Source organism: Micropterus salmoides, unplaced genomic scaffold, assembly GCF_014851395.1.
Source record: "Micropterus salmoides isolate LMB-PRFRI ecotype aquatic unplaced genomic scaffold, ASM1485139v1 Ms_hic_scaffold_11, whole genome shotgun sequence".
NCBI lineage: Eukaryota > Metazoa > Chordata > Actinopteri > Centrarchiformes > Centrarchidae > Micropterus > Micropterus salmoides.
The window spans coordinates 15936352-15952591 of NW_024040152.1; the positions used below are offsets into that span (position 1 = coordinate 15936352).

At 39.6% G+C, this 16240-nt stretch overlaps 1 protein-coding gene across 1 annotated transcript; it reads right to left on the minus strand.

Annotated features, from left to right (window-relative positions):
• Positions 1-638: 638 nt before the first annotated feature.
• On the minus strand, positions 639-15699 carry cers2b (ceramide synthase 2b). Its single transcript, XM_038711344.1, has 11 exons — positions 15202-15699; positions 9475-9648; positions 8721-8838; positions 8495-8613; positions 6247-6304; positions 5934-5984; positions 5285-5377; positions 4500-4628; positions 3920-4026; positions 3652-3805; positions 639-2601 (listed from the first exon to the last, which is right to left on the minus strand). The coding sequence occupies exons 2-11, from the start codon at positions 9645-9647 to the stop codon at positions 2452-2454; spliced, it is 1152 nt and encodes a 383-aa protein (XP_038567272.1). The 5' UTR covers position 9648; positions 15202-15699; the 3' UTR covers positions 639-2451.
• Between the last annotated feature and the right edge of the window lie 541 nt (positions 15700-16240).

Sequence of the window (16240 nt, forward strand, 5' to 3'; positions counted from 1 at the left end):
AAAGTAATAGTTAAAGTTAAACCAACTTTCTTTACTATTCACCAGGGTGGATATGTGCAATGTCCTTGAAAGGTCCTCTGTAATGCTGATTCCCTGGAACCTAAAATGGTTCCACCACAGTTCCACTGATGTAGACAGGGCTGTGTGTCTTATAATAATAATCATATGAATAATAAAATATATTTATTTATATAGCACTCTTAACAGTGTTACAAAGTGCTTTAAAAGAAGAAACAAAACCAAACAGGGTCGATTGTTAATCGAAGTAAGAACTAACTATAGCTGCCAGATAAATGTTGTGAAGGTTGTAGTAGTACAAAATTGTACTTTAGTACTGTTCTTGAACAAATGTCTTATTTTACACCACTGTATCTCCTTTGAAATTCAGAGATCTACCTGTATGATTATAAGGGGTATTATTCTAAGAGTGACTACATTAATAAAATTTAAAGAACTCTGTTAAAGTTACTGTATTTTAACTCTGTTAAGTCATATTTTAACATTATGTCAGATGGAGTTTCAAGGGACAAACCCATGTTAAATGGTCTGTTTTTTTGTTGAAATTGAGAAACGTAAAGGATTTACTTGTGTTCGCAGACATGACATATAAAATTAAAAACAACTTCAAAGTGCTTTCATTGTGATTCATGATTTTTGCTTTTATTATTAATAACAATACTTAATTATCATTTTAAACAAAAAATACAAAATAAAAAAATAACACTGTTTCTTCTGTATCACCAGGGAAGAGGAGGCTTCTGGTTGGTCTGGGTTAGTAAAAAAAAAACAACGTGGTGGTGGAATGAGGGTGAGTTTCAAAGGATGGTAATTTATAAAGAAGAGGAGGGAAGTGTGTAATGGATGAGGGAGTGGAGGGAGAACATACCAGTCTTAGAGTTGGATCTGTGATGTAAGGTGGAGACGGGAAAGAAAACGAGAGGACGTGAAGACAGGAGAGAGAGCTTCCCATACATTATAGATAAGGCACTTGACATACAAAAAAACCTTTAAAGCATGAGAACAAACCAGCAACACTCATTCGTGAATGAAACTTCAACAGTGAACAGCTAAAAAATGATTAACATATCTTTTACCTCCTTAAAATCAGACAGCAAAACCTGTAAACCTGTTTCATACATAGAATCAAATACCAAAAATCATTCACTTAGATCAACAGTTAAATCAAACCCTGGTTAACAAACATCACTGAGGCAACTAGGCAGCGAATCGAAGAAATCTGGTTCACATTTGTAAAATTTGAAAACGGTTGCTCTGTCCCATTCCATTTGACTTAGTAAAACTTCTGTATTCCAACATCACAGCCCAGTTTCGCAGTGATTTTATGAGAGAGTCATCGGTTTCCAGTAGGCGGCATCAACAGTGTGATTCAAGACTCAACTGGATCAAAGAGGTTCAGCCAAACCGGGGAGGGGAAAACATTCAGCTCCGTCAAAACTAGCAGGAAGCTGTGATTTCTATTGCAGTGTTTGTGCTGAGCACTCATGTAGGGTATTCAGGGTATTCCTGACTGCTCAAACAGCAACAAATTGAGAATGATAACCTTTGCAGGTCAGACATCTCTTTTGGAAGCAGGGATTGTACATGATGAGCTATGCTGGATTAAGAATTAAACAAAATTTTAAAAAAGAAAACTAGATTTCCTAAAAAAACAAATACTGACACCAAATTTATTCCTTAAACCTTACAAGGCAGACTATTTTATAAATGGCACAGGCCGCATTGGAGAGCAGAGGCCCACAGTCCTTCTGCAAGCTATTACAGTATATAAGAGAGACTGAATGTTTGTGCAAAGAAGTTGCAATAGCTGAAAATGTACATAATTGCATAGACAGAAAATTAGGGAAATAAATGCCCTATTGTGTCACTTTCAAAAAACTCACTTTCACTCTCGTTCTTTTAGTAGAAAACAAAAAAATGTACAATGAAATAAAGCAACACAAAATTAAAGCAGAAAGCTATAAAATGGCATTTTAACAGCCATTAGCTGGCTCTAAGGCACACAGAACACGGAAAGCTAAAGTAGAAGCAGCATCACCTCCCTCCCGTGTTCTCTCCACACGTTGCTCCTCTCCATTTTCTCCCCTGTCTCTTTGAAATTTAGGGACCAACATCACAAACTAACAATGATACATTTTTCTCTTATAACAAAGCAAAACAGCCATGCCACGTAATGTAGTGTATCTCATATGCTGGATGTCTGTGCCCTCTAAAAGTACGAATGAACATGTGTGAGCGTGTTTTTGTGTTGTGCAAAAGTAACAGTGTCAACTTTCCTCAAGATACCTGCTTTTCTTGGTTTTAGGGAATGAATTCCCCCCTCCCTCACCCGTACCCCTTCGTCTTTCTCTTTCTTTTCATCCCCCCTTTCTGCTCCCCTACTGAGGGATATGAGTCCTTCTCACATTCTCTCCTCCTGACACTTGTTTGCTTTCACTCTGTCTTGCTGTGGTTGTTGTTGTGGACTATGTGACCATTCTGCACCGGCCCATTTTTCTTCATGTCCTTTTTATCCTCCTCATCTTCCTCTTCTTCTGATTCATCTGTTTCATCTTTGTCACTCCTGTCATCGTCCACTTTTTCCTGGTAAAAAAAAAGTAATTTAGAAATACATGATTAATCACGGAGTCCTTCCGTTTCAACTGTACTGGAGCTCTGGCAAGTGTAAGACCAAACTCAAACTCAAAAAAAAATAAAAAATAGCTGTATAAAGAGCGGCGTGAAGTCTGATAAATTGCCTCAAGTGATGTCACTTGAATCAGTGTCGGTTGGGGCTCAATCTCTGACCAAAATATCAGTGGTCAAAGTGCATAATGGACAATATATATATGCACCAGGTTTTGAGAAGAATGCGTAGGATAAAAAACAAAATAGCTTTGGTTCTGCTGAATCGACTTTGAACCTTTTTCAAAAAACACAATCCGAATGTTAAGATAATGTTAATAATAATTAGAGTGCAATGCTAAATCAGCGGAGAACGCTTTTAACTGTGAGTTCATCTACTTTCTGTAATTATACTCAGCTCCTTTCGCAGCTTACACATGAAGTGACACTTCACCGTGACACTTCAAGGTCTTCACCTTGAAAAAAAAAATGTCTTTAGCTCTTCTAACTCCAACAAGGTTAAGTGTTTATACATGGTTTACTCCAACTGTTTTCAGTGCTTGCACTTCAGTTGACACTTCAACTGAACTCTTCCAGCTCAATTTATTTTTTTAACACCTCTGATTCTACAACTTCACTCAGTGCTTACACTTTAAATGTAAATTTCATTCTGACTTTTGCCTTTTCCAGTATTTTATTTTATCTTGTGGGTATTTACTGTATACTTGTCTTTTAACTTGGTGGTGGTGATGGATCAGTGGATATTACACATGCCTTTGATGTGAGAGACCCAGGTTTGAATCCACTGTAAGACACCAATGTGTCCCTGAGCAAGACACTCGTTGCTCCAAAGGCAAGCGACCTCTGACATATAACAACTGTAAGTCGCTTTGGATAAAAGTGTCAGCTAAATGACTTAATATTTAATCAGTGGTGAATGATAAAAGATGTGAGAGCAGACATTTCCATGATATAATGGATGACTTAACATAATCTCGAACTTTGCATTACATTTCTTTGCTTGCTTACATTGTTGGTGAGGAAGCGGAGTGCTATACGTATGATGAGGATGGCCCAGAAGATATGTAGACACTGCAGAATCATCAAAAGTCCGTTGAAAAAGTAGTAGCCAAAGAAGGGTTCATAGATGGTCACTGGGTAAACCCAAGTACAGTAAATAATCCTGCAATACAGACAGTGAAGATAAAGGACAAGGTAACTTAATTACAATACATATGTATTAATTATTGTATATATGTATATTATAATTAAACAATTGTTTAAAACGTGTGTGTACCGGAAGGGGAAGATGACCAGGCGAGTGACAATAAAGATTGCAGCAAATACAATGAAGATGTAGTTACAGGCATTTCGCCACCCAGCATAGTTGAACATCTTTGCAGACTGTCAGAGGGAGAGAGAAAGAAAGAACATTTAGTTTAATCGGAAAGTTGCAGATAAATGGATAATGTATTTGTTTGAATAACAAAAAAGGTAGTTTGCCTCTATCCCACTAAAGATAACCTAAGTGTAGTTTCCTCCACAAGGTGGCAATGTATCATAAGTGTGTTTCCACCAGAATTGATCTCATTTGAAGTTTCATAGCACTCATTGAATAATGTGTGAACAGAGCTAAGCTGGAGCATGTAAACAGTCTAAACTGTATTTTTCTTTTTGATAGAGATATATGACATCAACAGAAAATATGATTTGTTGATTATTCATACTTGCGCCTTTCATATTTACAAATTTACTGCATATGACTTTGCGTACATAGTTCACTGGTTGGGATTGCAGGCACATGTTTGCTTGCCAAGGAGTGCAAAACAAAATACTTTGAATGTATAGTGCTGCAATGACCCTTTGGAGACATTTACCTCAAGGAGGTAATCAGAGGAGTCGTGCACCAGCATGATGAGAGTTCCAGCACGGATGTAGTTAACACACCAGGAGAAGCTGATGAGGAGGATGGTCGCTACATGGTGAACAATCTGCTCCTTGAAGTCCTAAAGAGAAGGAGGCATGGGGAAAGGAGACATAACAGTTATGCTGAGAAAAAAAGGGTAATGTTGGAATATATATACACATATATATGTGTTTTTGTGTGTACATATATATATATATATATATATACAGATATCAAAAGTCAGATGTGTGTGTGTGTATCAACATATATATATATATATATACACAGATATATATATGTTTATAGTGGGTTTATAGTGGGTCTGTGAGTGAAGTGGTAAATCCTGCTTAAGAGGAAACTATGTTAGAATATTATGTTGGAGAATCACACTTTGACTGTTTGGTAAGATTTCGGCCACTGTGCTCAGCTGACCCATGTTGAGCAAAGTCCAAACACACACACACACACACTTAAATGCACTTGTAACAACAGTCCAACCATGGTCCGTACCAGATGTCAAACTGATCAGACAGTGAAAACAGACTTTCTGTTCCTCTTGCGTACAATTGATTATGATGTACTAAACATATAAAAGTGAAAAACAATTTAATAGCTGTGTAAATTACATTTGTTTTCCATTTACACTATTTGTTGTGTATCTTTTCCTTTGGTTCCCATGCAAGTCTTTTGTTTTATTATACCACCTCAACTAAGGAGTAATTTACAGAAATAAATAAAAGAGCTAAATTCACTCACTTTACGTTTGACATCAGAAGCCACACTGAAGAGCAGAGAGCTGTAGAAACCCAGCTCAATCATGTAGTACCAATACTGAGATGGCAGGAGAGTCTGCGGAAGAGGAAACAGATATTTCATTTCAAAATCCATACAACAATGTGAGCTAATCTATATTGGAAACTAGGTCTGCAACCAACCATTATTTTAATTCAGAAAATAGTGAAAAATGTTTATAACAAGATGACATCCAGGTTGACATATTTAAATTGCTTGTTTTGTATGGCTAGAGTCCAAACCAAATAAATTTAGTTGATTATTATAGACGACAGAGAACCAACCAATAGTGACATTTAAGAGACTGGAATTACTTAAATCATCCTTTCAGCTATATTGGGAACATGAAGGGTATTGTGTGATTTGAGCATTAGGGTTTCTGCTGTGTTCCCCAACTCAAATTTAATGCTTTTTTTATCCCCTTTCAATAAAATCATCAGTCTCACTCGTAGTTTATATATGTATAACGTCTCCCACCAAAAATCTTATACATGCTTTTAAATACTTTCTACAGCCTTTTTGTGAGGGAACTGAATTCAAAACTGTTTAAGACGTTTTAAGACCTGCAGATACCCTGGTGCATTCAGTGTACATAGCCATCCCAGAGACGTACCAGTACAGGAAAGCCTTGCCACATCTCCTTCAGGTCATACAGCCAAGGTTTCTGTAAATAGAGACGCAACGTGAATGAGACAGCAGAGCACAACAGGTGTATTTATATCAACTGACTCAGCATGGCCATGAGTCAGTCCTGCCCCTCTGATGCGAGAGGTGAGGTTATCGCAGCAAAACTGACTACCATGGAAACTGTCACGTTATGATGGCAGGGCAGGTGGCAAATGATGATGTGAACTTAAAGAGACGAGAGGAAGAGGAAGAGGAGGAGGAGGAGGAGAAGGTGCCGAGGTTAACATGGCAGTACTCACATCGATGAGGGCGGCCAGGCCAGCAATGAAAGCAAGAAGGTAAAAGGTAAATCTCCAACTGCAAGAGAACACACACATACAAACACACTTTCTGCTCAGTCAATGGGAAAAAGACAATAGACACATTTTCTACCAGCAGACACATAAATGCATCACACACAAATTCTCGCTCACAAACACACAAGAGCGCAAGTTGGAAAGAAATGGCTGAATGAGCTGCCTGGAAAAATCTGGTGAACATTGCTGAGAATGTCAAATCAGGACACACAACCAAACACGTGCGGACAGACAATGAGAGCTGTCAGTCAGCATCCTCCCCAGTTAATATCCTGTAATAGAGACAGTGTGGGGTCATTACTGATACAGCCTCTCGTACAGGTTCAGTGAGGGTATTTCCATGGAGAAACAGAAGAACAGAAAGGTGAATGTAGTAAAAGAAGAGATAGTGAGAGTGTGAGAGACACACCAGTGGCGGAAATAAGGGAGAAAGACAGAAAGCCTGTTGTGGGCGCAGAAACAATAGATTGATTCAGAACAGGAATATTGTAACACTCGCAGCGAAAGACACACCATAACCGGAGAGTGATAAACATGCAGTGACATGCACATCCTCACACACACTCATGAGCATTATACACAGAACATCAATCCACTATACACTAACTTAAAGATATTCTTCCACACACATTTCTGCCACCATTACAGCACAAAGAAGGAAGTTGAATTTCAGTTCAAGGGAGAGGCTTTGGAAGGAGGCCTGAAGGAAGAGGGTAGGATTTCGTCGTTTGGATACTTTCAAAATCTTGCTGTCTCTTGCTAGATTCTCCAATGCTGCCTAACCCAGCTCTAACAGTGACAAAAACAATCTCAGCAGATGGAGTTGCCCAGTTGTTACGGAAATGTAGATGTTGGAAGTGTGTCTGAGCATTTTAAGGACTTATTTACATCAGGTCTGAATTAAAACAATAGTCCTGTGCCCAAATGTACAATGAAAGAGATTTTACTATCTTTCTCTTCTTACTGCTCATTAAAAGCTCCCTTCCTAATGTGCTTCCAATCAACGATAAAATCCACAGGGCTCGTTCTGTTTAAAAATTTATTCCAAAGTTTATTGGAAGCTAATATGAGGCTTCAGCAGTCTGATTTAGACAAATTAAGAAGTTACCCCTCCACTTCCTGCCTGAAATATGTTAATGTCCAGTATGAACACAAGAAATGATTAAAGCATGCAAATGGACGCTTGGCTATCGTTTTAAGGCAGACTTGAAATTTGAACGCTTACATTTCCAAGCAAATGAGCAATCCCATCCCATGAGGAAAATCCTGTGACATAGTCAAAGGCTCCAGAAAAGCTACTGAGTTGACAGTGTGGTGAAACTGTTAGTGTCAAATGCTGTTTCCAAAGTCAAGAATAATTCTTAGAGGGACTGTTTCTTCAATACTGTTCTGTGTCTTCTTGTATTTTGGGGTGAACTGACTTTAAGTCTTTTATGGATCTGTCGACAAACATAAACAATGATAATGAAGCTAATGGTATCGGTAGTCACGTCACAACAGAGAAGTTATAGACTAAACACAACATATGGGGTGGATAGTATAGATCACCCTTGAATGTGTAAGTCTACATGCATATCACTGAACATTTGCCTGTGTGTCACTTCTAGATATGCTAAAAGTGTTATGCTAGCTGCTGCTGTTTATGACACTCTTATAGATATGTGTCTCTGTCATCCTTTACATATTTTTTAAGGGTCATCTGTTGTGTGTTGGTGTGAATCTTGCCAGCTGACACTAACTAGTTTCAATAGCCTTGTATTATCAGGCGATCATGCTGTTGGTTTAGCCTCTGCTACAGCTAATGCTGACACATAAAAATAACCTACAGTAGTGAGAGAGCTGTTGTCGCCAGGGCCCTGTGCTAATGAGTGTGTGGATGGTTGGATTTGTGTGTGTGAGAGAAGAGTAGGGGCTACAGGCATGGCAGCAGCAGAGTGGCATTGTAATGAGTGCATGTTAAAAATAGAGGGCTACTTTTGCCCTCAGACATGTACTCATATAGCCAGAGGAATGCACGCAAGAGCAGGCAGCTGTTTCAACCTGCTCCATAATTCTATAGAATTGTGCACATATATGTTTAAAAAAGTGTGTGTGTGTGTGTGTGTGTGTGTGTGTGTGTGTGTGTGTGTGTGTGTGTGCGTGTGTGTGAGAGTGTGTGTATGTGTGTGTGTGTTTGTGTGTGTGCGTTTACCTGGCCTCCCGAAACTTTTTGAGCAAACTCGGCCTGTCCTGGTTCCTTCGTCTCCTGAACCATCGCTGCACTTGTCTTTCTGAATAACCAGTCTGCTTGCAAAGGCTTGCTATTGAAGTCTGAGAAAGGCATAAAAGGGTCAGATTTAAGTTTATAATTCCCTGACAACACACATAGCATGGTACTCTGTCTTCTTAAGCGTGTATAGGCATGTGGGAACACCTACCTGTGTGGGATTTTTGGTAATGTTACAGTAGTGGGACTCCAGTGAGGGGTTGTGAGGGGCTTTGAGCCGTACTGTCTCTTTCACACCAAGCAGAGAGGCCAGGGGTGTAGCCACCATCCTGCAATCACAAAAAGGTTGTCAAGGGAAAATTAAAGGGAGGCGAAGTTAGACACAGTGGCAAAATGAAGAAGCATAGATGCAGTACAGGATGCAATCATGTGAACTCTTTTAATTTGAATTACCCAAATTCACGTTGAATGAAGCCATTTGAATTATTTGAGGTTAGGATGATGTAAGTCAGGATGACAAGAAGAGAGTGTTTCATACTAAATGAACATGATGAGGAAGAGAGCTCATTAGCAACAAAACACAGGTGGTCTCTATAACGGTTGTCTGATTTCCAAAATATTTGCTACTGGAAACAGGAACACTGTACTTGTGTGAGAAACAATATAAGTCACTTGAAAGAAAGGAGCCTCACATACTATAAAGTAGGACACAGCAATGGAAACATTACTGTAAATAACTGCTAAGAAAAAAGAAGGAGATAATAATTAGAGGTCAGAGGATGAGATAAATGATGGGCAGACTAAAGAAAGAGAAGGCAGCAGTCAAGGGGAAAAGACAAGAGTTAGACTCGACAGGAGGAGGGAGAGAAATATGTAAACATAGAGAAAGCAAATGTTTGAATTAATAACCAGACATAGATGAGGTGCACAGATATCAAGGAAGACAGCGAGAAAAATGGACTGACCTTTCAAAGATCTGACGGATAATAAGGAATACAAGGGCGATGGGTATCGCCACCCACAAGTCGCGGGCTTTGGCGTATATTCGTCCATCCCGATCTTCCAGGTCGGCCCAGCCCAGGCCCTCTGGAAACCACAGCCGCTCCTGCCAGAACCACTCGCTCAGCCCCGACATCATCCTGCAATACAGGACACACAAGAAGTCACCACCAACGCTATGGGTTAGTAAAGATGGTAAGATAAAGTCTCGAGAATACGCGTTCTAGAGGCAGAATCCACACCCTAAAGAAATACAAATGGTGACATGGTTCTACCTAATATCTGAATACACAAGCAGTCTACAGGGCCTTGCTTTAAAGGTAGCAGCTATACAGGCCTGGCTATTTATATGGTAAGACATCTGTGATTAGGAATGTTTGGTACCATGTAATTAAGAGAATTAGAGGATGGTACAAACGTCTCCTTCTTGCTGGAAGCCTGGCTGTAGGTTTTTCCTAATGCATATAACAGAGCACAGGCAATAGGCAGGGAGCTCAGGAGGCCCACGTGAGGGAGGAGAAATCAGACCTACAACCAACTGAGCTTCATGCTTTCAGCGCAAGCACTTTCCTAAAAAGTTGACAGCAGCTGCGAGAGTTGGTTTTTACTCTAAGAGTACAGAGATTAATTTTTTCTGCTGCTAAGCTCAGGGAGTGGCAGAGGAAGAGAGTAAAAGGGTTGGCGGTGAGGGAGAACAAGCGTCTGAGGGATGTGAGTAATGATTCATCCATATGTGCAGAACAGCGGGGGTGTCCACACCGCACACTACATCTCTGGAGAAATAAAGTATTTCAATTTCTTTCTCTTTGTCTTATTCCCTGACTAGGTCTTTAAATACAGCTAATTTAAATCAGCTCCTGATGTGTGACACTGACTGACCAACCTTCATTAAGTCAAGCCTAAACATAAAACATATTGCTGCTAGTTGTAGCCTCTGACACTATACATGAGACGGTGCCATGGTTGAGGGCACTGATTTCCACATCATGTCATGTTAGTCATGGCCCGTTTCCTGTTGCAACAGCAAGGCTGGCCGAGCACTGGGCTTTCGCTTCTTCCTCTCCCTCCCCCCTCAGCACAGGTGGTGGTGGATGGGAAGGGTGACATTTTTTTCCCAGTGATTTTGCCAACTCTTCCACTTCAGGAGCACTTATCTTACTTTTCCTGGACTGCCCTGCCAGATCTTGTGAGCTCTGCTGAACAGCATGATTATGTGCATGTCTATCTCCATAAAAATAACTGATAACAAAATGAGCTTCTGAGCACAAATGTAGATGATTCAAAAGGCAGAAAAACTGAGAAACGCAGGAGGCAAGTAGACTACATTGACTTCCATGTGTAATAAATTATTTCCTACATAATGCTGTAATTAGTCTCAATATAGATGCACAGACACCCAAATACTTGCAACTAAACAAGGACAATGTATTTATAGTTTGGATTGCTTCTATGTGGAGGCAAAGTAGGATTCAGCAGGATATTTTTAGGGTTACTAGTTGAGATAATCCAGTGAATTCATCATTTTAAAGTTCTTTTTTCCTCCCCACACAGCTTTCTTAACAACAAATTCCATTGGCCAACAGGGTCATATGACCAGACTCTGACCATTTCAGAGGTCCAATAAAAATAAAGGATCATTCTGGCAGGGGAGGGAGAAAGGAAGTTCTCCATCTCCTCTCTTTCTCTCCTCCTCACTATGAATACAGCTGTGGTGATTGTAAACAGAGATCTAGCTCCAGGCTGGCAGACTACAGCTCCAGATGTTACTGATATGTTTCTTTTCAGCTCTACCTGAAACCTAAGTTTACAAACCCCTAATGGAGTTTCTCAAAAATGGATGAAATGAAGGGAACAAGCCTCAGAGGAAAACCTAAACAGACCAGACTGGAACCTGGTACAGAGTCCTGTAATATTTGGAGAATGTAAACATATTGCCACTATACAGAAGGATTGCTCTAGCTGCCCCATTCATTCCTCTCCATGCACGAATAACATCATATGGAGTTTTACAGACACCCAATACCTTGTTTATCTGATGATGATAGGAGACTGAGTCAACAATAGAAACACGTGTACAGTAGCCATATGCTGACCGTGAGTCACTCATAACATACCATCAATGAGTGTATAACTACCCATTTACTCATATCCATCCATACTTAAGCTGTTCATCGACAGCTGAATATTTGAAACCACAGCTTTTAAAAAGACAGACACAGAAAGATGAGACAGCAGAAATAGCATACACTGTGGACCACTTGACATGAGAGGTCAAAGCTGAGTATTCACTAGCTCAGGTTTGATAAGTCAGAGACAGAACGGCACATCGACCACATGCTGATGTCTCAAAAGGTCAAAAGACTGGAGTCAAAGTGGGACTGAGTCAGTCAGATTAGTCAGCAAAGCTAAATTATTTTATGGCCTTGAACGTTGCTCTAACTCAAATGGACTAACTGTTGTCACTTTAGAGCTACAACGTAAACAGACAAACTCAAACTGCCTATGAATGGATTACTACTAGCCTAATTTGTGCAAGGTAGGGCTGAACAATATGCAACAAAATAATATTACGATATATTGCATGTTGCGATTTCGATAATATTACAATTCAAGTCCTACTGTTAGGTACTAAAAGCTGCCATTGAATGCTTGGTCATAGTCATAGTCTTGTTTACGTATTTTTTGATTAGATATTTCCAGAACTGAATAATTGACCCTAACCCTAAATCTAGACTGCATTTTGTTCATGCAAAGTTTTTTTATAGATACCTTAAAATAGAGAAAATGAACACTAAGTTTAGCTCATTTTGTTAAATATGGGGGAAATGATTCTGTCAAAAACATTTTATATTCCTCATTGTGACTTTATGAAAAAGTACCATTTGGCATCAGTGCCAAAGCTCAGGTATCATACTAACAAGTATTGCAAGATCTCAAATGATACCCAACTCTAAGTCTGACATATTAGTCTACAGCATATTGAGCGGAGGAATAGCCACAATAGATAATTCACTGATAAATCTGACTGTTTTGTAAATTGATTAAAACATTGTGGTAGTCTTCCTCTGCAATAAAAATTATGTAATAGGTCATCTCTCTCACCTGTGAATTATTAATTCATTAACTATTTTGATTATCAATTAATCGTTTGAGTCATTTTTCAAGCAAAAAATGCCAAACATTCACGGGTTCCACCTTCTCACATGTAAATATTTTATGATTTCTCTGTCATATATTATAGTAACTGAATATATTTGGGTATGAACTGTTGGTCGGATACATCTGCCTATTTGAATAGGCCACGTTAGCCTGTAGGCAATTATATAATGGTTATTTTTGACTATTTTCTGAAATTTTATAGACTATAGAATTTTGTAATTTAGTACTTGGATGACTAATCAATAATGACAATCATTGTTAGTTGCAAGTTTAAATGCTGTTTTAGTGTAATTTCAACACTGACTGAGAGTAAAATGTTTGATGGAAACACTACATGTACTGTACTGGTACAAAGTTGTGGTTATAGCAAACATTATCAGCTGGTAGGTATTAAGTACGTCAACCTTCTGTACTGACTCTCTTCATTTCTTGTGGTCCAACATCCAGCCACAGTTTGCACATCACAGTAAAAACCACAAAATCCTGAATGCACATATTGTGTGATGGTTGGTGGTTCAGGAGGTTGACAGGCTCTCTGCACATGGTTCATTAGCTGTAACTCAGGTCATGCCTTGGATATTTTGAGCCAGAGGCTTTTGAGGGTGAATCATACAAATTCTTCACATTTTAGACTTTGCTGTTTGACAGGAAACAGTTATGTGCAATTTTATCAGAGTACAAGATACAGTGGACTGCAGAACAAGTATATACAGCCAGTGGAAGAACATTTAAAATCATCCCAAGGGCAGACAGACAATCTGTAGTGATCTGTTGTATCACCGTTATACAATCATCTTTAGATAGTGATCACAAGAAAATTTCAATACCTTTGACACTGATCTGTGACCCTGATGAATTATTCACGGTAAATGCATCAGTCAGCAGACTGATTTGAATAGGGTCGTTGAGGAGGTGTGAGGATAATATTGTCATGCCGATTCTCTCCTGACTGAATGGGCGATGATTCTGCCATTTCAGTAAAAAACATTTACCTTGCAGAGTAACTAGATTGGCCCCTGGATATTTGTGAGGCTAGTCTTTCTGTTGAGTGGAAGCTCAGAAGGGTAATCATCAAACACTAGCAACACTGAGGTATTGTTTTGCAAAGATGATGAAGAAGAAGTAATCACTGACAGATGATTAAGTATTTATTTCTGTCCGGGTTAGGAAGCGATAAACCAAACTAAAGTGTATAAATATGTTTTGTTCTCCAGACTGTCTGGGTTTTGTGGGACTAACATGATGTCTGACCTAGATGCAAAGCTTTCATCAATAAGAGGGTTTCTGTTCTCAGTGAATCTTTGGTTAGTTTTTCAAATCACATATAAGCATCAAGTAGTCTGGGGCAGGAAAAATAATAATTTTCATCAATGTTTATGATGTCTATGAAATTAAGGGGAAAAGGGAAAAATGGGCATCGCAATTTCCCAGAGTGCATTGGTGAGTTTGTTTGACCATCTAAAACTAACCCAAAGACAAGTCGTTTACAAGGATATATAACAAGCAGCAAATAATCGCATTAAATAAGCTGGAAGCTGCTTAATAAATTACTATAACAATTAATCGATTACTAAAATAGTTTAATTTTCTCTCACAATCAACTATGTGATGAACTAACTGTCAGAAGTTAATGGGACTTTTAGGCTACACCCATTAAACAACAGATGTTTGACCTGTTTACAACTCTTGACAATACATGCACACATATTTATTATCATGTCATTCATTTACATAGATTTGAGTATGAATGAATGCTCACAAGTCTCAGCTGGTTACAAACAAAACAAGGCTAACGTTACCGTTACTAACGTTACCATGTCATTCCTCTGGACTTCCTGTGGCAGTAGTACCTTTTCTCAAATTATTAGATTATTAATCCCCAAATATTTTAAATATGGGTGTTTCCTGGCAATTTATTAGATTTTTATTGCCCTAATCTTTTAAATGTGGTGTTTTCCCGTCAATGTGAGGTTCATACTAATTTAGTGTAGCTACTCTAAAATGAAACAGCAGAAAAGCGAAGTGATGACCACAACGATGCCAAGTAGGAGGGTCCCAAACAACAACAAAAAAACATCACTTTAATAAAAAAAAAAAAAAGTTAGGCTATCATTTAAGAGGGTTATAATATTTCTGTCTGTATCTCATGGTGTTAGTAGCCGTGGCTTGTAACGTTATGGTTGTTACAGTGATAATGTCGCATGATCTGCTAGTTAGCAACATTCAGAAACCGATCCATTTTTGGGCCACACGCCAGGCTGCCCTCGTGTCTTTATATTAGACAACAAAGCTTACCGGTTATATGCCTGCTTTCAATTAGTTACAACTCTACACGGCAATATAAGCGTTTTGCTCGTTAAATAAAAACCCAAATGGCTCTGCAATATTTAATTAACAGATTCCTACATGAATGCGTAATGACGTCTAAGCGATGTGAGGATGCGGAGCGTGCGCCCGCTGCTAACCCGCTCACGCGCACATAAACGAATAACGTCTAACATTACTTGCCTACATGAAAGGGCAGCGGTACTTACTTTGGTGTTTTTCCCCCGTAGTGAAGCGTAAAATACGGCTCGCAAACAGACGGAAATGTGTTCCTCTTCTTCCACAAAGTCGTCCTGGTCCCACCTAGCTAGCTAGCTAAAAACCTAACGGTCCCGTTCAGTGTGTCCAGCCCGCTGGTTGCGTTCAGGACCGGCGCAGTTTGTGTCCCAAGTTTAGTATCCGGACTGATTTTTACACCTTTTCATGCTGTAACGTTACAAAGTTTGCTTTCTTCCTAAGTAAAACATTGATGGAGCGGGGGTTAAAACAACAAAAGTGGCGTCAGATGGGAGAATTAGTGAAATGGTGCAATGCGACCCGTAACAAATACTCCGTCAGTTTTCTGTCTCTCGTCGCGTCCCAGCTAATTTCCCCCCCACTTGTGTGTCCCAGCAGTCGGCGGGGTCTGGCAGGGTGTCTGATCGGGCAGAGGCGGAGGTTGGGCCGGCACGAGAGCGGACTGAGGGGCGCAGACAGAGGGAGAAGTGAGCGAGTAACGGAGAGGGAGGGACGCAGATGACGTCCAAGCACATGAGAGAGCATTTGCCTGACACCCACCCACGCCCACCACACACACACACACACACACACACACACACACACACACACACACACAAAAAGTGTTACCCTCCTTTGTATAATTCACAACTGCGGTAATAATGGTGGCAGACCCTTGTAGTCTGGTCCATCTTATTTTCACTCTCAGGCCTTTGATTTTTTAACAACAGATAATTGGATAACTTTTTTGGGTGTGTGTGTGTCATATCTTGCCCTGGGGTTACAGCTTTTGCCCTGACTGATCTTTGACCTTCTTGCTATTTGCAAATTTAGCATATTCCACTGTTACATTACATTTACTCATTTAGCTGGCGGGTTTACCAAAGTAAGTGCTATATATGTCAGAGGCCGCACGCCTCTGGAGCAACTCAGGGACACATGGATGGATGTGTCGGAGTGGGAATCGAACCCAGGTCTCTCACACAAAAAGGCATGCGTCTTATCCACTGTACTGTAGCCAACCATGTTCCT